Here is a 25,959-nt window from a genome sequence, read left to right as displayed (position 1 = left end):
TTGCATTTTATCTGGTTTGGATCCACTTGGGAGTGTGGCCATATGTTTAATACTTGTGGTAGGGGATAGAAAACTAACCTGAAAACTAGGAAGACCAGGGTTCAAGACCTCCTGACTGTGGAATCCTAGACACTTCATACCTCAGGGTGCTAGGCAAACTCTCTAAGACTTTAAGTTGTAGAGAGGATTCTGACTTGCTTTGATAGAGGGAAATTTCTCTCTTGGGAATTATCTATCCCAGTGAAATCACAAGTCCAGTCCTTATTCCCATCTCTTTTGCTTGCCAGACAATGAACGAGGTCATTTGAGTCAATGAAGTAACAATGGGATGACTAGATTTACAAGTGGACATTTATTTGAATTCTTTCAGACAACAACCAATAGTGTTATAAAACAGAACATCTTATTAAAATGGTAACAACTAGTTACCCTAACGCTGAGAAAGCTCAAAGGAAAACTTGGGGATGCTTGAATTAAAAAGGCTCCTATTAAACAGTGAATATAGCTCCTCTTCGCTCATTTATAAGGGAACAGCATGTAGAAAAATATTTCCTGAACCTGAAGGATTTCAAGACAAGTTTTAACTCTTTTAAAAAATATTTTGCTGTAATTCTGTAGAACATTTCCCAGAAAGCTTTGTCCCAATCCTGAAAGTCTTATTAGGTAACAGAAAAGGAGATGGTTTGAGGGGGGTTTGTTTAGCCTAGACTTATGGACCAATCATAAAAGAAACTATTTCTATACCTACATTTTTTAAAAGGCTAAGAATCATTTATTTTTAAGCGACTTATAAGGAAACTGGGATGAAGTATCAGAAAACCAAAGCAAAAATCAGGATGACTTTCTTAAAAAAGAGGTTTTTGGCAGACAAAGAAGTCATTAAGGACATATTGACTGGAAGAAAAATCCTCAATTTTAAGGATAGACCTGGGAATTGGCTTCTCTAAGAACTACTCTCACCTTTGAGACTTAAATGATTAAGGGAGGGCAGTATTAACTCCAAGATCTGGAAAGATCAGGCTGTGACCTTTAGCGAGGCAATCTTTGTGTTTCTTTAAAATAGGACTCTACTTACAGATCTTCCTCTTAGTGATGTGAGGAATAGCTAGTGCCTGATAAAAAAAAAAAACTCACTTTCAAAATATGAAAGTACTAAAAATAAGAACAGCATTTCTATAGATACAGCCTTTATTTTTTTTTCACAAGGGCAGGATGCCTCACATCTAGAATAGTTTTTCTTTCCATGATAATAATTCAATTACTTTACTAGACATGACTCTGTTGTCCAAGCCCTAACCTGCTTGGTCACTAGTTTATCAAAAAGGTTCAATTTGGGGAGTTGTTATCAGCCTTCATTTTACCATATCTTGATAGAAAGTACATATATATGGGAGGAAGAGTTGGCTTCCTGTAGAGCAGCACAGCAACAAGGCTTTTTTTTTTTTTTTTTTTTTTTTTTTTAAGATTTGGGTATAGCTCAATATGAATAGCTGGAGAGGGCTGAAAGTAGAGGTCTTGGACAGAGGATGGAATGGTCTCAGTATGGCTGGAAGATGGAGGGAGAGGACAGAGGAAACAAGCATTTATTAAGTATCTACTGTGTGCAAGGTACTGTGTAATAAATAATATCTTCTTTGATCAAAGATGGCTGGAGTACTCTTTGGGGACAAATACCAAATTTAGCACGGGGGCTTGAGAAAGTCACTGAGGAGAGATTTTGGACCTCTGGACAGAAAGCCCTATAAAAACATTATCTTATGGCAAAAGAGTCAGAGATGTTAGGACACAGATCGGAAGGGAAAGAACGGGACAAAAACTGAGTGAGTGGTGGGCAACTCCATACCTCCCAGAGCTTGCTAGCTTAGAGCTAAAGTCAGTTGTTTGTGCTTGCTAAAGGAGCACAAGAGCTTCCCTCTAAATTGTGGCACTTTTGAAGAAAGCCTTTTTGTCATTTTACCCTAATCATGGCTCTGCCTCCTGGCTCTCCTTTACTCTCTCCAATAGCAACAATAATCCAACCTCTGAACCATTAGGAGCTATTTTCAAAGATTGGGGAAAGTGGAGTGTTTGGAGGTAAAGATTTTAGATATTTTCCCAGTCTTTAGTATACTATTAGGTGAGAAAACTAAGAACTAGAGAATCCTTAAGGGTCCTTAATTTTCAACATTAAGGGAGATCTCACTCCACTGCAAAGCTAAAGAGTATAGCATTCATTTTCTATCCATTACCTTTGTAAATCAAGGGATATTTTAGTAATTTCTGCTCTACTCTAATGGGTTCTACACAGTATAATTATACCATTATAAATAACAACATTATAATTAACAACTATAATTATATTGAAATTAACTACAATAGTTATACCATTATAATTAATAATCAATAAGAAAAATTCTTTTTATTTTTCAATTTTTTGTCATTCAGTCTTGTCTGACTCTTTGTGACCCCGTGGATTATAGTACATGGGGATCTTCTATCCCCCACAATCTTTCAAAGTCTGTTCATTAACAGAACAGAACATGTTCATTGCTTCCACGACCTCTTATCTCATTTTCTACCGACTCCTTTTCTTTTTTGCCTTCAATCTTTCCCAACATCAGAGTCTTTTCCAGTGAGTCCCATCTTATCTTATGAAGCCAAAGTATTTAAGCTTCAGTTTCAGTATTTGACTTTGCACTGAATAATCTGAATTAATTTCAAACTACTCACTTTTTTAGCGTGCTATAAAATTTGCACAGCACTTTCCTCACAGCAAATTTTAAGGTAGACAATATAATGATGATCATCATCCTGGTTTTGCAGACAAAGAAACTAAAACTCTGAAACATTGTGACTTGCTCATGAGTAAGTATCTGAGATAAACTTAATTTATCTCCTGATCCCAAGTCTAGCATCTTATCTACTCTGAGATGCTGTTCTTAAAGTCTCTTTCCCGGACTCTCTAAAAATCTTCTCCTTTCACAGTTTCACTGATTTACTTGATGGGATGGACATTGGAGTGCCTTCATCTCTCTACTTTTCTTTATAAGGATTTTGATGCTCCAGGACAGTTTCCTGGATCCAGGACTCAGTCAGAATTCCTGTTAAATACTTAATTTTTAGTGCTCTGATTTCTAATGAGCTATAGAACCAATAAAGTGCCAGCACATAGAAGGTAGGAGATGAGAAGCCATTGGTGGGAGAGGGGAAAGGATGCTTAGACAGACTTCATTCTGGCCTATGGCATATGATTAGACCTCAGGAATATAAAACAGAAGCTATATTGTCACTATTCTTCCTCCTTTTGCTAGGATTTTAAAGTGTTTAGCACAGAGTCTGACATATAGTAAATGCCATGTAAATGTTAGCTGTTTATTATTGTTGTTATTAATAGCTACTCCTCTTCAATACTGACTTCAGTAGTGACTGGAGTAAAGTTTAAACTCCATTCAAAATTTGGGCCTAATTCACCTTTCCAACCTTTTAAACCTCTCATATTCTCAGTTCTGTCAATTTTGTCAAACTCATTTACTCATGTTATTCCCAGGTACCTTCCTCCTGATGCTTTTGGGTCATATCATTCATTCACTTGTAATGCCTCCACTTGACTCTTCACCTCTATAAATCTTACCTGAAACATTTTAGTGTGCCATTATTTCTGGTTCCTCTGACCTCTTTTATTATTCATTATCTGTACAATTCATTTAGCAATCTGAGTCTTGTTGAACCATTTCTGTTGTTTTTAGGTATTTTTCACTCATGTCCATCTCTTCATGATTCCATTTGGGATTTTTTTGGCAAAGAAACCGGAGTGATTTGTCATTTTCAGTTCATTTTATAGATGAGGAAACTGAGACAAATAGTATTAAAATACTATGAAATATGTGAGGTTAGATTTGAATTCAGAAAGATCTTCCTGACTCCAGACCTGCCTCTATCCACTAAACCTATTTCTGTTTTATTGCTATATAATTATTCATATGTTTATTTCATGTTGTCCTAACTATATTGTGAGGTATTTCATAACTGTGAGGTATTTCCAGCCATGTAGACTTCTTCACATCCCCTAAAAAATTTAGCACAATGTCTTGTACATAGTGCATAGTAGGTGATCAGATGTTTGTCGGTTAATTGATTTATTCTCTCCCTCCGCTCCTTTTTTTCTTCTCCTAAGAGAAAGGAGGCATAGTGTTACAGATGAGCTATTAAATGTTTAAAATTGGCTCTTGGGGAAAAACACACACATATACACACATATATACTTGTGTGTGTCTCCTTGACTTACTTTTAAGCTAATATGCATTAGTAAAATTTTCTCCATCATTCTCTTAAGTCTAGATAATCAACAAAACAGTAAATCAAGCCTGGATTTCTAGTAGTTGATGATTTCCAAGCTAAGTTAGAGCTGGCTCCAGCACACTCCTGCCATAACCATTCTAAAATGATTGGGATGTGATATATAACCCTGAAGAAGTTTATTTAGTTATGGGAACTGTTAAAATCAAAAGAATACCCTCTTCTCTTATCCTTTCATTCCAAAGAAATAAGCATTTGAGCACCCAGAAGAAAGCTAGAAATAACCACTACCCTGCAGGGCCTTGCACTATAACTGAGATAGGATAAATATGGAAACAAACCATTAACTTCACAACTTTGTTATTTTTCTGGTTTTCTTTTACCATATTCTTGGTTGTTGAGGGGGAGTAAAAAGGAAGAACTTTAGGGCAGTAGGATATTTGAATTGAGTAATCAAGTTAAGAGCTTAGAAATTTTATTTTTTTTACTTCTATCATTTCTAATAAGAATATTAGAAAAAAGGAATATTCTCTATGTTGGGGCACCGCAAGGCAGGTTTGACCTGACTCTTCAGTTCATAAAACTCCGTGACAACAGGCTTTACTGCTATTTCTTGGAGATTATTGCTGACATGGATCATATTTTTATGAAAATGAAATCAAATTAGAATTAACATAAAGGTAGGCTTGAAATGGAATGGAAGTCATAACACATCAATGCAGGTAGCATAAGTTTTTATTAAATAAGGGATCTGTTTGTATGGGTTTGTATAGTATAGTAGGGAAGGCAGTACAATCAAAGTGTAAATGTAGAAGGAAAGCAAGAAAGAAATTGATAAATTCAAGAATATATATCTTTATATTTATATGTACATATGTATATATTTATGCACAAATATGTGTATGCACATATACATATATACATATATATATGTACATACCAAGGGTGGGAAATGTCTAGCCTGTGGGCTATATAAGTCATATGAAATCATCTGCAAATGATGTTATCTATATCCAAATGGCCCTTGCCAGAAAAAAAAAAAAGTTTTCCACCCTTGTTATATACCTATATATGTGTGTAGGTATTTATGCATATAGATACATTGTGTGTTTGTATATCTACATAAAACATAATAGTGGGGACAATTTATAACCAAGGGAGCATAATTATTGTTGGTATATGAGACACTCTTCTGTAAGTGCAAAGAAGGAAATGCACAATTTTTGATGTAGTGAGACAATGAGGCTGTGTTGGTTTGGAGTTCTTGGGAACATTTTCCCTTTTGTGTATTCCTATACTCTGCTGGGATTCCCTTCAGGAAGGGAAATCAGCAGGGTGTGTCCTGTGTTTTTTCTCAGCACACCTGCTGTTTTTGCTGCTATATCACTAAACTGCCTTGAAATTTAGACAAAGCTAGCATTCTAGGGAGTAATCCAGCCTAAATCTATGCTTTAATATGTATTTAATAAGAGTTTACAATGGTGTAGCAATTTGTGATATATGTATATATATATATATATATATATATATATATATATATATATATATATATATATATATATATATATATATAAAATACTTGTACTCCTACCCCCCCAATCCATATATATAGACGAGGAAACTGAGGCAAATAGTATTAAAATACTATATATATATATATATATATATATATATATGGATTGGGGAGGTAGGAGTACAAGTATTGTCCTCATATATGCAATCAGCAAATAAGTGAATGAAAGTATTTATTAGATATTGTGTTATTGGGGATTCAAATACAAAAATAAAAATAATCTTTATCCTCAAGGAGCTTACATTTTAATTGGGGATCCAACTCACAAAGGGTGATAGTGGCCAGGGAGGGACACTTTGTAAAGACTGACAAATAGGTTGACACACTCTATAAAGGAATAATGGCAGAGATGATGGGATCATGGCTCATGGTTCCTGAACTAGAGTTGGGAGTGGAGGTGAAAAGAAGTAACAAGGAAGTTGGTGAGGAAGAGATGACTGAGAAGTAAGAAGAATCAAGCCTGAATCTGAGAGGCAATCCCCAGTTGTGTGGCAGGGGAATTCTAGGAGGAAGATTCCTTTAGAGAAAGGCTTCTTAAACTTTTTCACCATACTTTTGTGACCAAGAAATTTTTATACACTCCCTGTGTAGGATTAATCTAGGTTCAGAATTCACATTCAACAGACATAGTCTTAAAGAGGGTGGATACAAGTTTATTACTGCTCAGAATCTTGATTTATACAAGATATAAGAAAAGAGGAAACTTCCAGCATAAAAGTAATGCGTAATTAACAAACACAGTGATCATTAGGACAATATAAGAAGCAAACAGAAAATATACAATATATATCATCATCACTATGAAGAAGCATCAACATCTGAATTCCTGAGCTGGGAGAACTTAGGTCACAGATTTTCAGAGCCTCAAGTGGAAAGCTTTGTTAGGCCAAATTTCCCAGCTGAATTCTCAAATTCTGTTTCCACTAAGGGGTTTTTATAGATTAAGAACAAAGAAGGCACTACAATAAATATTCTCATTTGATATTTGACCTTTGAGATCGATCAGGCCCTCTCAAGTACAGGGATATTCTATTGCAAGAGTTCTATCAAAGAGAATATTTGTTTATTTCTTTAGAAGGATTATGTTTACTCCAGGAATTGGCCAAGTTTCCAGAATTAACACAGGCCTTCCATAAAGGATATTCATTAATTAAGATGCCAAGACAATGGTCAATCCTCCTAATGCTTCCTGAGACTATCAGATAATTAGGAACATATTTCAAAATTCTCAGCAAAAAGAAGTTACACAAAAGACATGGTTGAGACTTACTTGATTACTTGCATATGGATATCTAGATATATTAAATAGGTATATAATCAAACATTTATTAAGAAATCATAATTTCACAGCCCCCACATTTAATTACAATATGGGGATATGAACCATAGTTTAAGAAGCTGGGCTGTAGGAACAACAATAGGATTGGTAAAGAAGAGATGGGGAGAAGAAGTGGAAATCTTGTGGATTCTACCTCCCTTAATCTTTTCCGTTTTCTTTCCTCCTTGAATGGTCACCTCATTACCCTTCACTATTAATGCCTAATTGATTGCATTGCTTTTGGTCTTTTCCTTCACCAATACATAGTTCACATAGGTACCAGGTTTGACCCTATTAGTATCATTCTAAGAAGCTTCTTCTTGATGCTAAAATAAAGTATACGTTTCTTTATTTGACTTTTTAGCCTGCAAAGTCAAACTCCATCTTTGTGGACTAATTGGATATTACTCTTCATAGACTCTATAGTCCAATCAAACTGTCCTGCTGCCTTTTCTCCTATACTTGTCATCTCTTTTTCATTCTTGGGTTTTACATGTCTTGATTGTACTTCCTCATTTCTGCCTCATAGAATCCTTCTCAGTTCCACCAAGGTGTCAGTCACTAAGCATTTATGAAGCATCTATCATGTGCTAGACATTGTGTTAAGTGCTAGAAATACAAAAAAGATTCCTTGCTTTCAAGGAGTTTACAATCTGATGGAGAAGAACATATGACAATAACTATATATGATAAATTGGAGATAATCATTGAAAAGAAGACACTAACAGGGGAATTGGGGAAAGCCTTCTTTTAAAAAGGGGGGTTTTTGCTGGAAGGAAAAGGAAGCCAGGAGTAGTGATAAAGAAGAAAATTCCAGGCCCTTGGAACAGCCAGTGATAATGCCAGTAGTTGGAAGATGGAGTATCTTATTAGAGGAACATGTTGGATAACAAAGATGCAAAATAACTAGAAAGATAGGAGAAAGCCAGATTATGAAGGGCTTGGATTGACATAGAGAAAATTTTAAATTTGATCTTGGAGGAGATAGGGAACTAATGGAGTTTATTGAGTGAGGGGAGGAGCACATGGTCAGACTTGTGCCTTTAGGAGAAATCTCAGTGAAGGATGTATTAGAAACTGAAACCAGAAAGTCTTATGAGCAAGTTATTGCAATAGTCTAAGCATGAGGTAATGACCCAAATTTGTAGCATCATGATTTTTTCTGGTTTGGATTCATCAGTGCACTAGTAGGAATGAGGGCAGTGGGAGTAATCAATCCTATGCTGAGGCACAAGAGGGCAAAATCTCTAGGAGGACATGGAAATAAGGGACTCCAAAGGAGTAGGCAATGTAGAGTTGAACTGTTTTACCCAGGTTTTGAGATGGGGAAAGGAGGATAATGTAGCTACTGCAGGAGGATGAACTAAGGAAAAACAGGGAATAAAGGATTGGGGATTAGGAGGTGAGGACAAAGAGCAGGAGTTACAAGGCAGAGGGAGTGGTGAAATGCAGCAGGTTGAGGTCACATAAGGGGATTTTGGAGCTCATGAACATGAAAAAAGAACATTAATGGGGGATGGCAAGATCAAGAGGATTTCTGTGATTGTATATAACATAGGTGGGTTGAGGTATCAGAAGTAGGTTATGGGAACGGAGTTAGTAGAGGAATTGGGAGATTAGATTGTTTGAGGAGTTCCACTATGTGCATTAAAATTACCTAGTAGAAGAATAGGGATTGGAAGGACAGAAATCCTTGGAGCCAGGCACTAAATTCATTAAGGAAAGAAGGGGAGTGTCCTGGAGTACTGTGGCTATCTAGATTTTGAATAACTGGTTAACAAGGATCCAGTGAAATTCTAAGAAGGAGAACATTCTGGGTATTGGTAGAAAGAGAACTTGGAAGTGGCAAGATGGGGGAGGTTGGGCAAGAAATATTATAACTCGCCTAGGAGACCAGGAGATCACTCCAGAAAATGCAGCCAGTGGTGGAAAGGGAAGTCAGTGTCATCAGGAGAAAGCTGGGTTTTAGTGAGAGTGAAAAATGAAAGCAGGTAAAGAAAAGACTTCAGATGAAATCAGGTTTGTAACTTATAGGACAGATATTACAGAGAGCACAGTAGGCAACCTTAAATTGGGACATGCAGGAAATTGGGTTGAGGAAGGTGGGAATAAAGAGTGGACAGTATGGGGCAGAGAATGGGTTGGGAATAATACTCAGGGCTCAAAATGATGGAGAGTATATGACCAGGTCATATTTTGTTCGTCACTGCATTGAGTTTTGAGGTATTTAGTCTGGTATTGGGCAACTCAAGTGGGTGGACAAGTGGAAAAGCCAGGTGTTTCTCTCCCTCCCTTTGAGACAGTCCATACCAACCCAAGTCAAGAGAATGAAAAAAAGGAGCAAGATGTACTAGTCTTTCTTCTCTTCCCAAGCAGAAAGGCTTTTCTCATTTCCCAGCTGCTAATCCAAAATTATTTTGTATATACTAGATCATAAGCTCAGGGATTGTATTTTGCCTTTTTAAAAATTCTCAACATTTAGGATTTTTATATATACATATATATATATATATGTTATATACAAAATAAAATAAATATGATGTAATTAAAAATTTTGTTATAGCTTTTTATTTATTATATATGTGCATATATATATGTAATTTTTCAGCATTGACCCTTGCAAAATCTTCTGTTTCAACTTTTCCCCTCCTTCCCTTCCCCCCCCCAATGGCAAGTAAACCAATACATGTTAAATTATGTTAAATACAATATATGTATACATATCCATACAGTTATTTTTCTGCACAAGAAAAATCAGACTTAGAAATAATGTAAAAATAACCTGAGAAAGAAATAAAAAATGCAAGCAGACAAAAACAGAGTGAGTGGAAATGCTATGTAGTGGTTCACACTCATTTCCCAGAGTTCTTTCACTGGGTGTAGCTGGTTCTCTTCATTATTGAACAAATGGAACTGATTTGGTTTATCATCGTGGGTGATTTTGCAATCAAGTTAACTGTAATATTCTGCTCTAGATCATACTTAATTTGTATGTCCCCATGGGTTCCTAAGCTATGATTTATGACCTTGTGTCTTATTATTTTGGTAAGTGTATTTTAGTATTATTTGTTTCCTTTATAATCCTATGTATTTTAGTATATGCATTTAAAGACATCTTGTGTAGAATCGATAGACTTTATCAGACTATTAAAGGGAACTTTGATGCAAAAAGCTTAAGGACTACTAGTCTACCCCAAGCCATATGTGGAGGAATCTATTACTTAGGGAATGTTTTGAATAAAAGTTTATATCATCTAGCTGTGTTAACTTCTTACTTCCAAATTTCTCAGTTTTAATAACTTTTTTCTTTCTAAAGGGAATTAATTCAGATTTTAGTAGCATTAGAGAAAAAGTATAGTCTCAATAAAAAGGAAGACAAAGAGGAATAAAACTAGTACATCAAGGTATGAGGTTTTGATTATCATCCTCAAAAAAGCACTCATTAAGAGATTCTTCATACTGACACTATTCTGGGTCTTGTAAAGAACAAGTTAAGTAATCAGTTAATCAGTTTTTCTAGATAGTAGAACTTGTCCACATCAACTAATAAAAACTTACCTTCTGAGAAGATGGGACTACCTCATATTTCTGGTACATTTTAACATTGACCAAACATTTTGCTGACAATTGCTTTGAAAGGTTAGGGTTTCCATTTAATAAATAGAGACAAAGGTGCTCAGAAACTCATATAACTCATAAGCAGCAAAGTTAAAATTGGAACTTAAACCTTCTCATTGTCTTCCCAAACAGGTTCTATTCCCCCCCCCCAATAGCCTGCTGTGGATTTGGGGGGGGGGGGGCTGGAGTAACTAGAAGGCTGCTTTCTAGTCCCTTTACTAACAAGTTGCTTCACTGTTCTCAGCTTCAAGTTTTTTCATCTATTATTGTTCATTCTTTTTAAATTTTTTTATTAAAGCTTTTTATTTTTCAAGACATGCATGGACAATTCTTCAACATTAGCCTTTGCAAAAACCTTGTGTTCCAATTCCCCCCCTTCTCCCACCCCCTCCCTTAAATGGCATGTAGTCCAATATATGTTAAACATGGTAGAAATATATGTTAAATCCAATATACATTATTGTTCAAGAGGACCAATGACATCATTGGGTGATATCTTGACTCTCAGGCAAATTGGATTTAACTGAAGCAGATTTGCACAAAAATCTGTCACATTCTCTTCCAGAGTCACCAAGTATGGAGGTAAGACAAAAGTCAGGATGACAGTCCATAGCCTGGGATATAGTGGGTGACTTTGACATTTTTGATGTCTGATCAAGTTCTAAGAGCTCAATGTTGCCTGCTTTAGCTGCCTTCAGTGCTGTTAGAACAAACTGTTCTTATCTACCCTTTCCTCCAGGGGAAGTCTTAACATGCTTGGGGTAGACATCCCCCTAACTCTCCAATAGTTTTGAAGTCTAAGGGTTATTCTCATCCTATCGGCTGACATGGTTTTACCCTAGTGTGCCTACTGTGCAATCTACAGCTTCTTGGAGCCATGGGTGAGAGTGGATGGAAAGTGGACACCAGTGGTGGACAAACAGCCCTGAAAAGGATTCAGCTAGCTCTCACACTGGAAGTGCTACATGTCCATGAACACTCCATAAATCTAAGAGTCCTAGGTCATTGACTTTTTGTGAGAAAAGTGCTTTCTAAGTCATAAATGCTGTGTAATTGAAAGTTATGTTATATTCCTTAGACCTATATGTCCAAGTTCCCAAGCTCACTTAAACCAGTAAAATATGTAGGCCAGTTGAAAATCACATAATCATCTAAAGCTAGCTATATGAAAATTCATATATGGGTTATATATATGCTGATTTGACCTGAACAGACAAATGTATGTAGTATTAAGAACTGAGAATGAAGTAAAGCTCTATTAATAATTGGTTAAAAGAATCCAGTGCTGTATACAAGTGGCTAATCTTAGCAACAGAGAATAGAACTAGGAGGTAGGTTATTCTTAGTAATCACCTAGCTGACAAAGCCCAGTGCTTTAACTCTCCAAAAAAAATACCTCAAATCCCAATGTTTCAATATAGCTCCTACTTTCTCTGTTAAGATTTTCTGAGTACATTGTCTGAATAGGGACCATAATAGAAAGGTGGTATGGTCAAGTAGACCAAGCATGGCGCAGGGAAACAATGTTTATAATGAGTCAGCCAGCTCTCGCTATTTTGCAGGCATTGTAGATAAGAGGAACCCGTTATTTCATCTATCAGTGTTCATTTATTCTCTAATGAAGTCATAAGGATTTGAGTATGTTACAATGGTAAAATAACTTATGTAATAAAATGTAAATAGTTTTTCAAAACCCATTCAGTAGTCTGCATGCTTTCCACAACACTTCTGATATAGTCCAAACCAGATTAAAATGTAATTGGGAAATATCTAACAAAATACATAAAAGTACCGCAAAACATAAATAATGTTAATATGTAACATAGGAAAGAGATAGGAAAACCAAGTAGAGAACTAACTAACGGACCCGTTTAAGGACAGAAAAAGGCTGAAGATGCAAACTATTATGGTATCTCAACTTATTTACATGTGACTGTTTTTAGAGTTTGAAAGAGTAATGCTCACAAAATGGTGAATCAGATAAGTTTTTGGAGACTACGGGGTGATTAAATAAGCATTGTTGATTTCATAATTAATAGAAAAATGGATTTTGTGAGTTTTACTTTCTAAAGAAAGATGAATTCCTTAACACCAGAAAGCTCTCATATAAGCCAGTTTGAGTATTGAATCTACCTAACAGAAGCAATTATAAAAGCAAAAGGAGCTAGGCAAGAAGAGGCTATCCAGCAGTCATCTCCCCCCCCCCCCCATTTATTTATTTATTTGTTTGTTTATTTATTTATTTATTTTTATTCATTTTTCCAAATTATCCCCTCCCTCCCTCCACTCCCTCCCCCCAATGGCAGGTAATCCCATACATTTTACATGTGTTACAATATAACCTAGATACAATATATGTGTGTAAATACCTTTTTCTTGTTGCACATTAAGTATTAGATTCTGAAGGTGTAAATAACCTGGGTAGAGAGACAGTAGTGCTAACAATTTACATTCGCTTCCCAGTGTTCCTTCCCTGGGTGTAGTTATCTCTGTCCATCATTGATCAACTGGAAGTGAGCTGGATCTTCTTTATGTTGAAGATTTCCACTTCCATCAGAATACATCCTCATACAGTATTGTTGTTGAAGTTTATGGTGATCTTCTGGTTCTGCTCATTTCACTCAGCATCAGTTGATGTAAGTCTCTCCAAGCCTCTCTGTATTCCTCCTGCTGGTCATTTCTTACAGAACAATAATATTCCATAACCTTCATATACCACAATTTACCCAACCATTCTCCAATTGATGGACATCCATTCAACTTCCAGTTTCTAGCTACAACAAAAAGAGCTGCCACAAACATTTTGGCACATACAGGTCCCTTTCCACTCTTTAGTATTTCTTTGGGATATAATCCCAATAACAGCAATGCTGGGTCAAAGGGTATGCACAGTTTGACAACTTTTTGGGTATAGTTCCAAGTTGCTCTCCAGAATGGCTGGATTCTTTCACAACTCCACCAACAATGCATCAGTGTCCCAGTTTTCCCACATCCCCTCCAACATTCATCATTATTTGTTCCTGTCATCTTAGCCCATCTGACAGGTGTGTAGTGGTATCTCAGAGTTGTCTTAATTTGCATTTCTCTGATCAGTAGTGATTTGGAACACTCTTTCATATGAGTGGAAATAGTTTCAATTTCATCATCTGAGAATTGTCTGTTCATATCCCTTGACCATTTATCAATTGGAGAATGGTTTGGTTTCCTATAAATCAGGGTCAGTTCTCTATATATTTTGGAAATGAGACCTTTGTCAGAACCTTTACTATTAAAAATATTTTCCCAATTTGTTACTTCCCTTCTAATCTTGTTTGCATTAGTATTGTTTGTATAGAAACTTTTTAGTTTGATGTAATCAAACTCTTCTATTTTGTGATCGATAATGATCTCTAGTTCTCCTCTGGTCATAAATTCCTTCCTCCTCCACAGGTCTGATAGTTCCTCTAATCTATTTATGATCTCATTCTTTATGCCTAAATCATGGACCCATTTTGATCTTATCTTGGTATATGGTGTTAAGTGTGGATCCATATCTAATTTCTGCCATACTAATTTCCAGTTTTCCCAATAGTTTCTTCCGAATTTTTGTCCCTAATGTTGGTATCTTTGGGTTTGTCAAAGATTAGATTGCTATAGATGTACCCTTTTTTGTCCTTTGTATCTAATCTGTTCCACTGATCTACCGTTCTATTTCTTAGCCAGTACCAAACGGTTTTGGTGACCAGCAGTCATCTTTTAGGAAGGATTCATCTGCTATATAATGGATGCTGCTGATTGGCAGGAATAAAAGCCCCTTGGAAGACAGTTACATTCTGTCTATTGCTTTTTAGCATCATCTGCAATTTAAAAGAGGTGAAGTCACTTAGAAGTGCAGTCTCTGCTTTTTCTCTAGTGTGAGAGGAAAACAGGTATTATAGCTGCTTTGCTATAATCATAGGTTGAAGCTGATTTAACAACATAGTATCCCCTTGAGTGGGAATCTGCCTAGTCTTTTTTTTTCTGCATTGTCTAGAGAGCCAATCTGAGGAACTTGGTACTTTTCTAGTTTATGGGAACTACTTGTCACTATGATAAAGAAACACTGTTTCAGTGCCCTCTAATGACTGATTTAGAAAGGTTTGCCATTGCTTCAACAATTAGGTTAAAAAGAAAGTAGAGTTGCCAAGAAAAAGAGCTATGAGGGGTAGAAGGAGCATATTGATGTGGTACTAAAGGGAACAAGGATATTTAGCTTACAGTCTAGAATTATAAAGTTTTCTGAATAGATGAATCATTCTCCCTTTTGTTTCCCTGCTAAATTTTTCTGAGTACCACTCTCTTTCACTTTATTCATTGGTGGGATATTATGCAAAGTGATGTCAATTATTCCTATATTGGCTTTATATAGATAACCATAATGGATTGATTATTATCGATATTACATTATCATTAAGTATATGTTTTAAGTTTAAGAATTAATGGTATCATCACTGTGACTGATTAGTTTTGTGTAGAGAGAAAGGACAGCAGTGGGGCTCAAGAACATAAGTAAAAAAGTAGGGAGAGTATATCCTCCTCATAACAGGGTTACCCCAGAACTCTGAGAAAGTTTGTTATAGCTTTATGGTGGTGGGCTTTCTCTAAAAACCCAGACCTGCCAACATAATGGAGGTTTGGGATGAGTGAGCCAGTTAGGAGTCATATGAAGGGACTTCACTGAAGTTATCTGCCTGTCACAAACCTTATGTAGAAAGAGCTAGTGCAGGATTTATTGTGGTGATCTTTACATTTTCAGGGACCCACTGTAAAGATTCTCCATCCAGAATTTATCAAATACTGTAGTGTCAGAGGAATCCACCAGAGAAAAAAAATAATAAATTGCTATTTAAAAAAATTATCCATATAATATTTTTGCTTTTTAAATCTTTTTATGACTTTCTGTGACATAATTTTGATTATTTGAATATTTAAGTATTACTGCTGATTGATTTACTATATCTATTAAAAAGGTTGAATATGAGCAATGCAGATGTAACATGCCTAGAATGGTAATGCTTCACAAGGTAAATAGCATCTCACAGAAGATTCTTAGTTAAGGGGCATACCATTTGACCTTAGAAATAAAAATATTGGTGATATTCTAAAAGATACTATTGAAAACATAAGGAAACATGAAGTATTAATTAAGAGGTATAAAGAATAAAATAAAATTTCTTCTGTTTTTTTGAGGGGTGGGGATTTTTTGGTTTTTGGTTTTAAATTTTCAGAATATGTAGACTCCTTTAAAATTCCTAGTAGTATAGAGATGACGTGTGTATCTGTACACATACATACAAATATGTATGTGTATACATTCATATAAGACTATATAAATACTTATGGTTTCTAGCATTTCAAATGACTTTTTAAAATCATTCTTAAGCAAATTCTGTTAAGTGATTTCTAGATACTCTCATTAGTTAACACCTTTTTAACATTATGCAACATTAAGTGAAACACTCCTGTTATCCTGTCATACCTTATCCTTCCATATGACTAGTTGATCTCCTTCCATCATGAAGTTCTGTGATGATATCTTTTATTTCTATTTAATTTTAAAGTTGTTCATTAGTTATATGTTACAGCTTGCTTACATTCGCTTAGTGCCTTTCCTTTACTGTCTATATGTCATTCATTTAAAATTCTCTGGAGATTATTAAATTCTATGTTTTGTTGCCTTATTCCAACACTGGTAGAATGTTGGTCTTATAAAAATGGATCTGTTTTCATGGAGAATATAGGATTATTAAGGGATCTATGGAATTTCCTGAAGGCATTCCAGTCCATACTGTTCTTCCTATTCAATTTCAGGTTCAACTCATATTCATCTATACTGTCTGTCTGTTCACATACTAATAAGTTTTCTATCCCACACAATAGACATTATTCATCTACTTTATCTTTCTTGTGCAGATGGTCAGGCTAAACTCTTTAGATTTAATGTACATCTATTCCAGAAGACTTTGTAGTTTTCTAGAGCTTGATTAAATAAACCAATGTCAGCCACAAATGAGAACGTCATCATATATATTCATATATTTTCATATATTATATATGTATATATATTCACATATTTTCTAGTCTTCCATTAATTGTGACATTGTAAAGATGTGATCTGTTATTGAATATCCATTATGAAAGCAAGCTATTAGTTCCTTCACTGAGAATATTCTCATTTTGTGTATCAATAATTCGTGAAGATTCTGTGTGGACAGGAGGCAAAGAATCACAAGTTGTTGATGTTTCCTTAATCTAACCTCTTGGTATTAATATGATGATTAATACTTTGGTATCTTTCTTTATTTCAGAGCATCCTCAGTATTTTCTGTATATCCTTGATTCAGCCCCTTTGGTTTTCTCTGCTTTGATCTTTACTGTCCATTTCTGCTTCACCCCTGAGCACAAGTAGGACTTGGGTGCTAAATTTCAAGTGTAATTTCTTCTGTCCTTGATAGTGAGAAATGTCTTAAGATTTTTGCTGATCTTTCTTTTTTAAAACTTTTCATCTGTTTGTTGTCCTTCCATTTTTATCCTTAGATGTCCTTGGATAATTTTACTTAATTGTATCTCTTGGCAAGCTTTTTTAAAAACTGATTTTCCTCTCCACTACATCTTTCTACTTTATTATACTGCTCATAATTTCCCCTTATCTCTCTTTATAAGACTTCTCAAAAGAGTTCATAGTCTAAATTGAAGTTGTCTTAAGCATCCATTACCCTCCACTTGGCAAGTGGGTTAAGTGTTTGATGACTAATATGCTCTTGGGTTCTTTGGACTTTTTGAAGGAGTAGATTTGTTGTGGTTAAAACTCTTTATAAAATTATTGTGATCAGTGTAATGGACATTTCTTCTTTCTATGTCTCATCTGTCTTTGTTGATTATTTGTTTAAGTAATTTAAGATTGGTCTGTTTCCATTGTATGCTATTTTTCTCATTATTATTAGTATTACTTTTTATTCATTCTGACCTTCACCCCAACAAGTTTAAGTTTAGAAAGACAATTGATTCAGAGATAATTGTCAATATAATGCCAAGCATTTTCCTAGCTCTGGAATAGTGTTATTTCATTTTGTGGCAGTGTAATTTGTGGTGTTTGCCATGTCCCTCCCCTATCGATTCTCTTCCTGAAGAATTTGTTCATGATACAAAGGTGTCAAGCTTCCATGTAATTATAGACTTTTGGCTTCTCTCATTCCTGAACTATACATTTCCATCATCTTTTCTTACCTTTACATTGATATTACATAGTATGAATATAATTTGGTTAAATTTTAAAAGATCTTAATGATTTCCTTGGGGAATTTCTCTACTCTTTCATCTGTAGGAACCAGTGGTGGTACATAAGTTGCCATTATTTTCATGGTGGTGCCATTATTTTCATATTTTTGCAAATATTTATCAACATTGCATCCCGAATTCCTTGAAATAATGTTTCTTATTGCTATCAACTCCTTTCTTTGTCTCTCTCTATAGTATCTGTAAGCTATCTTTATATTTAGTTGCAACTTCTTTCTTTTAGTTTCATTTATAGCAAGAATATTAAGGTTGAGATGATTAATCTCCTCTGTACCATGTCTTGTCACTGAACATCTCATATTTAGGGTACTTAGTCAAATTAATATTTCCACATGGTCAAAAAATTGAGTGATTCTTAGCCTTGTGTGTATGGAAGTGGAAAGGCGATACAAGAGAATGAGGGATATTTCTATTTTTCTTCGTTTCAAGGTTGATATGGTCAAAAAATTCATCATTAGGTGATCATCTTCCTATAATAGCACTTTTCTAACATGGTAAAACCTACCAGAACTTAATCTCTATTGAGATAGCCTTTGAAAACCTCGGGTCATTGACATACCACAGGGTAGTAATGAAGTATCATTTTGTGAAGATAGCATATTCCTAAATTATTATGGTGGGAAAAAAAAACTATGGTGAGGTCAGGAAAGGTTCCACAAAGGAAATGATATGTGAGCTGAGCACTAAAGGATTTTTAGAGTATGAGACAGTGATTTTGAGAGACTGAGATGAGGGCACAATGCATTCCAGTCATGGAGAAGAGTGAGGTTGTCTTTTATGAATGCATGATAGGAGATGGAATGTTAAACTTGGGAAAAGTCTAATTTCCCAATTTTGCTGTAATGTACCATTTGTGAAGGAGAATAGAATGAAAAAAGACTGGAAAAGTGGAAACCAAAAAGTTAGGATCCTCAATTGTAGGCACTAGTGATTTTTGAGCAATTCAGTGATATGCTCAGATTTTTGACATATAATGATTTAGGTAGTGTTGGGGCAGATGGATTAGAAAGAGAAAATAATGAAAGCAAGGATGTGAAATAGGAGTTGATTACAATAACTCAAGAGGCCTTCTTTTGGCTCATACAGCACTGGTCAGAGAGAGGTTGTGAAGGTCAAATTGACAAGATTCTGTGATTTTATTCTCTTGCCCATTCAAATCATACAATTAATACCTATAAAGAGTTTTTTATGTTTGATAAATCTGTATTTGTAATATTTTAATAGTTATTTGGGTGTATTGTGTGCCATTCACCCTAGGTATTTTTACACAGAACTCTTGCAATTGTTATTCGATGCTCTGTTCCTAAGTGAAAGGGGGACTTAGAAAGAGAAGAATTGGTCTTTTGGCTTCTAGACTTTGAGGGAGGACACATGCAGTTCCAGCCTTCTTTCAAGAGAGTTCCCTGGGGGGAGATACAGACTATAGGAAGAAGTTGACATGTAGAGAAGCTGACATCTTAAGCATTCCCTAGTTCCGTCTTGTCACAGTCAAGACTACAGAATTTCCCCTTGGATAAGAGTAAATAAATTATCCTATTACAGCTGGATATGTGAGCTCCAAATGAAATCAAAACAACAAGCATTTATTATGTGCCATGCTCAGGGCCTAAGCTGTAAGGATACAAAGAAAAGCTGATAGTCAAAAAGGAGAAATAACATGTAAACAATTATACACATATAGGATAAAATGAGATAATCTCAAATGGAAAGCACTAAAATTTATGGGAAAGGCTTTTAGTAGAAAATCAAACTTTAGCTGTGACTTGAAGGAAGCCAAGAGAACCAGGAGATGAAAATAAAAGAGACAGGGTTCAAAGCATGGGGGACAGTCAGAGAAAAGCCTACGTGTAGGAGGATGAAATATCTTGCTGAAGATACAGCAAGAAAATCAGTGTCAATGGATCATAAAGTACTTTGGAGGGAGTAAAATATAAGAAGACTGGAAAAGTAGGAGGGGTCCAGGTTATGGAGGACTTTAAAAATCTAACAGGATTTTATATTTGATTCTGGAGGCAAGCTGAGTTAATAAACTGAGGAGGGATAGTGATGGTTATGTGGTCATTCTTGCACTTCAAGAAGATCAGTTTGATAAGTAACTGGAAGATATATTGGGATAGGAAGAGACTTGAAGCAAGGGAATTCAAGATGACAAGTCCTTGAAATATGGTGGTGGCAGTCTCAGGGGAGAAATGGAGGCATATATGAGAGATTTTATGAAGATAGAAATAATAAGGCAACAGATTGACTATGTAGGGTGAGGAGGGAGGATCTGAGTATTCCATGCAGGTTGAAACTGAATGACTGGGAGGATGTTAGCATCCTCAAGAACAATAGGGAAATGAAGAAGAGGGTTTTGTAAAGATAGTTTGGACAGACTGAATTTAAGATGTCTACAAGACATTCAGTTCAATCAAGATGTCTAGTAGATAGTTGAAAAAAGATAAAGTCATGTGAGAAATTAGGGCTGGACAAATAGTTTTAAGAATCATATACTTAGAGATGATAATTGAATACATGGGAGTTGATGTGATTACTTCACCTAGTAATCCTAAAACAGAAATTTGGGGAATACCCATAGTTAGTAAGTATAATAGATTATACTTATCTAAATGAAGATCAAGCAAAGGAAGCTGTGAAGGAGATGTCAGACAGATAAAAAAGAGAACCAGGAGAGAGAAATGTCATGAAAAACCTAGCGAGGAGAGAATATTAAGGAATATTAAGGTGATCAATAGTATCAAAATTAAGGAGAGGTCAAGAGGACTAACTTCATCAAGAGAATGTTTAATCTCAGTTAAAGGGAAATTCCACAAAATTTCTAATGAGAAAATCAGGTCGACTGCTAGTTTTTTTCCCAGAGTCTTTGTCTCCCTTCAAGAAGTCCTTTCTGAAAGTGTATGTGACTTCTCTCAAAGCTGGAATTCTGCCAGAAGAACAACTTTCTTTTCCTAAACTCTCATTAAGTACACCCATCACAGAGACATGGAGTATCAAATAATCATATGTTATTATTGTTCAATCATTTCAATTATGCATGACTCTACATGTCAACATTTAGAGTTTTAATGGCAAAGGTACTGGAGCAGTTTGCTATTTTCTTCTTCAGCTCACTTTACACATGAGGAAACTGAGGCAAACAGAGTTAAGTGACTTGCTCAGGATCACATAGCTGGAAAGTATGTGAGATCAGATTTGAAGTCTGGAAATTGAGTCTTCCTGATTCCAGGTCTGGTATTCAATCTATTGTACTACCCAGCTGCCCTAAAGTAATCATACTATCCATTAATTGGGAGAGTCTCATGCAAAGATCTAGACTTGAGCCTGATGGTACACTGAGATACTACTACTATTACTACTACTATTACTATACTACTACTACTACTACTACTACTACTACTACTACTACTACTACTACTATTACTATTACTACTACTACTACAACTAGTCAAGGTTTTCACAGTGCTTTATATATTTTATTTCACAGAAGTCTTCTCAACAACTCTGTGAAGGAGATATGATTTTTTCCCCTATTTTATAAATGAGGAAAATGAGTCTGAGACAGGGTATGTGGTTTGCTTGGTTCATGCTACTGTTTAGTGTCCAAAACCAGTTTTGAATTCAGGTCTTCCTGACTCCAGATCCACCTAGCATAAGACCTATTAAAGAAGCTCCAGAAGTAAGACTCCACATTCCTAGAACCAAAAGTCATTCTCCCATTTTAAGTTTTAAGGGATGAGCTTCTCCTTCATATGTGGATGTAAAATCTGGTTTGTACTTCTTGCTTTCACAGGGGTAGCTGAAGGTTTGCAGGTCATTGTACCTGAAAGGACGAAAAAAGCTATGCTTTTTCAGCCAATTGTGCTAAGTTGCCGCTTCAGCACGTCCTCCCAGCAGCCGGCTGTCATCCAGTGGAAATTCAAGTCCTACTGCCAGGATCGAATGAAGGAAGCCTTGGGCATGGCACTGCCGGAGCCCAGCCCCTCAGCAAAAGGAACCTGGAGTGGGACCCCCTATCTGGACTGTGTAGACAGCCGGCGGACAGTGCGAGTTGTAGCCTCAAAGCAAGGCGCTGTGGTCACCCTGGGCGAGTTCTATCGGGGAAGAGATATCACCTTTGGTGAAGGTAATTTGGTCTAGAAGGTATCTGTTGTTGTTATTATTGTTTTAACACAAGCCTAACCTTCCAGGAGGAGAGTGCTGTTGATGACCCTTCTAACTTGATAAATATTTGATCGTGTGGAACAAAGGCAAACCAAGGATAGAATTGTAATTTACATTTGACATCTCAGGGTTTGGGTAGTATTTTCCTATGCTATCTCATCTTTATTTTACAAATACAAAAACAAAACTCAGAGACACGTCTAGGAATGTACAATTGTTTGTGGACAGAGCTGAGATTTCACCCCAACATGTAGATCACAAGCCTAGTCTGTCCCCTCGTTGGAGATGGACTGAAAAGAATTGTGTAGACAAGAGATAGAGCTGGGTCCTGGGCAGACATCATTTCAGTATGATGTTGATAGCAGACTTGACTTCTCTCGCTAGACATCAGACTGTACCAGTGTATCTTTGGTATTCCTTATTTTACGTGAAAGACTTTGCTAAATTGTCTCTGACTCAGGGAGAAGAGAGGTTCAAAGCAGTGATGTGTGACTTTCTTCAATTACAACAACTTCTCTGAATTTCAGATTCTTCTTTTGTAAAATGAATAAACGTGTAGTTTGTTTAAAATTCTCTTAAGGCCTTAGATATACCTGAGCCTCATTCCAGCCCCAAATCTGAGATCTAGTAGCCTTATTTTCCCCTTCAATTTGACTTTTATTTCTTATAAAAGACTAAGAGAATTAGGGCTGACCTGGAAACATTCTTGGGTTGGAAGGTCCCATGAATCCTGTTCATTTCTGAGGGCTTGAGCTTATTCTAAGATTTTTCTGAGATCTTAGAGACTATTCCAGATAGCAACATTCTCCAAAGAACATATCCATCTCTGGAACTAGATCAGAATTAGCCTCAAATCTGACATTATCTCTGTTCTGCTGGATTGTACCATGAAGTAGCAACACATTTAGCCTAGGGGCTTACTAACATGGGATAAGCAATGCTGTGTGTCCACTGAGGCAGGAAATAATGGAAAAGAAATGGGGGCAGGGGGAGACATCAGTACAAGGATGAGAAAGAGATGGAGCGTAAATGATCTGAGCATAGCACTTCTACTGGAGGTATACTATCCCAATTTTCCACATGCCATTTTTTAATTATGGGGAAGTTAAGGTGATATTTAGAGGAGAGGGAATAACTGAGTGGGGGGTGCTGAGAAGGCCAAGTTCTAGATCTTCTCTGACTGTCTTTCCTATTTTGCCGTCATTGGGTTTGTCCCAATGGTTTTTAGACCTGTGCTCAAAGGCACAGAGCAGACAAATCAGCAATATTCTCTGCCACTAAGACTCCGTCTTTCTGGGTCTCAGTCTCATTACCTGCAACATGAAGAGGCTAGACTTGCTCTTGAGGATGTCTCTGATCTTGTGGCTCTTGGTTTTATGTGACAGGTGCAGAGCTCAAGATTGGGAAAGTCATGTGGGGAGACAGCGGCCTCTACTACTGTATTGTCACCACTCCTGATGATGTGGAAGGCAAAAATGAAGACTCGGTGGAACTCCTTGTGCTGGGTGAGTGGAGCCACTTCCTCCATTCTGGCCTTGCTTGGGCAGGCTGTTTCTGATTCTCTTCCTACTCCATAGACAGACGAGTTTAGATCTCTCCATCCAGAAGAACCCACCTGAAGATGAACACACTCTTCAGGTGCCAGATACCCTCATTGCTCTGAAGCTCTCTCCTGCTTTCAGTGTCAATCCAGATGCTTCTCCTGCTTTCCAGCTTTATTTTCCCCTTTCTCTTCCTCTTTCACCTCCTGTTCTCTTATTCTATATTTGTCTTTTTTTCCTATGCTAATGTGTTAAGAAAACAAGAGACAAAGGCTCTTGAAGGAGGGCAGAGACCACTGGAATGAAAACAAAATTGGTATTTCAGTTTCTCCTGAGACGTGAGGGATATTTCCTCCACCTAGTTCATTTCCAACTAAGAGAATCACAAAGGTATGAAAGGTTGCAACGCTTAGATGTCAGAAGCAGCTAATAATTACTTGGTTGTTTTTTTTGAGTGTTAGCATTCAACTTGCCAATTCTCCAAGGAAAAAGGTGGGAAGTGAAACTGACTGACTGCCTAGGAGGGCTTGACTTCCCTTCAGAACAAATACATTGAATTATCTTCATGAATATAAATGTATTCCTTTTATATTTTTGGTCCTTTAATACACAGGTTGGGGGTATGTCTTCCTCTGAAATTATAAATGAGGAAAACTTTTAAAAGTTTTTTTAAAGCTTTAATATTAGAAACAAAAGCAGTTGCTAGTATGTGGACTGGAGGAGGGAGTCATACATGAGAAATTATATTTTTGTGGACTTTAGTTTTTAAGAAAAATCAGGGGATAGTGAATTTCAAAAGGACATATACTTTTGAAAGTGATATATTTGGGAAGTTGATATTCTCTGCTAGAAAAAAAAAATTGCTGGAAGAAGAGGGCACTGCTAATATTCAGTATTCCATGACTTGTTCTGGGATTCGGGTCCCTTTTTCCCTGCTTTTTCATTTATCAAGTGGAATAATGATGATAATGGTTGATTTTCCTAGAAGGTTGAATTAGTTTACATAAAATGTGTTTAAAGATAGGAGAATGAACAGTTCTCCAGAACTGCAAACTAGTTGCTACTATTTGCATGAATAAAAATACAACTTGTTTAAAAGGAAAACAAAAGTGGAAGTCTTATGCTGGTACTGTAAGACACCCCAGGGAAATGAGAGTGGGAAACAGCTATGAATCTCTAAACCAGAAGGGGGGGAATGAGTTTCTGCTTAATCATATAACTATAAAAGCCAAGTTTGAAAGGATAAGTGGCTCATGGAGCTGGCAATTAGCTAATTGTGGACACAGTTATTTGCCCAGTATGGTTATTTGTAGAAAAGTAATTGCCTATGCAGGAAAAGGAGATAAGGTAGAGGCCACTTTAAATAATTTGGACCCAATTGCCCTGCAAACTCTTGAAAAATAAATGCATGAAGTCATGTCATCCGAGGATGTGCTGAAGTGCATGAAGGACACTTCTCTGGATCAAAACATATAAAAAGCAACTTGTGGGAAGATGCTATTCTCAGTGTGGTTCCAACAAATGGGAGAAAAATGGTGTCAGCATCTGAGAGGTGGGAGAAAGAAAGTCTTGGCTGCAGTGATTAGTAAGGATGAGAGAAAAAGGTGCAGCGGAAAAGTCTTAGTCTTGATACTTGTGAAAAGGAACATGAGCAGAGAGAAAAGAGCTTTGAATTAGTAGGAGAACTCAGTTCAAGTCCAGTGCTGCCATATTTATTAGCTCTTAGGTCTGAACTTAGATATGAAAGGCTAAGGCAGGATGACTTCCAAAGTCCCTTCTAAAGTTTCTTCTGGTCTGTGATATCAGAAGTCATATCAGAAGAAAGTAATGGCATATTTAGCATGGGAGCAGCCACACATGCTGTGTCATGGTCAGAGCAGCATTTGGATTTAGGAGGGGTGGTTACATAGGCTACAAATGTCCTTTTTTTAAAATAAAATATATGCTTTTAAAGCCCAGGAATTCTGATCTCTCGTGTTGGACTTGTAGTCAGAAAACCTGAGTTTGGGGCCTAATTGTGATGTCTAATAATACCCAAGTGATTTGGGGTAAATTATTTCTTTCCCTTCCCTGGAACTAAGGGCACTATATTAGAATCTGGGGGAAAGGCCAGGTTCAAATCCTGGCCTAGTTGAGTAATTATTGTCTATGTTGTTCAG

The 25,959-nt window shown here is 36.3% G+C and overlaps 1 protein-coding gene across 1 annotated transcript in view; it reads left to right on the top strand.

The window, feature by feature from the left end:
* Positions 1 to 25,959, top strand: part of ILDR2 (immunoglobulin like domain containing receptor 2) — an 84,015-nt gene that overhangs the window by 6,876 nt on the left and 51,180 nt on the right. Inside the window, 4 exon segments of the mRNA XM_074266494.1 lie at positions 21,889 to 22,056; positions 22,059 to 22,105; positions 22,107 to 22,221; positions 23,645 to 23,764. Coding sequence (XP_074122595.1) covers positions 21,889 to 22,056; positions 22,059 to 22,105; positions 22,107 to 22,221; positions 23,645 to 23,764 — 450 coding nt within the window.

The sequence above is a fragment of the Sminthopsis crassicaudata genome, chromosome 4 (assembly GCF_048593235.1).
Source record: "Sminthopsis crassicaudata isolate SCR6 chromosome 4, ASM4859323v1, whole genome shotgun sequence".
NCBI classification, from domain to species: Eukaryota; Metazoa; Chordata; class Mammalia; order Dasyuromorphia; family Dasyuridae; genus Sminthopsis; species Sminthopsis crassicaudata.
The sequence above is the reverse complement of the archived record's forward strand: the minus strand, read 5'-3'. Positions and strand labels throughout refer to the sequence as shown.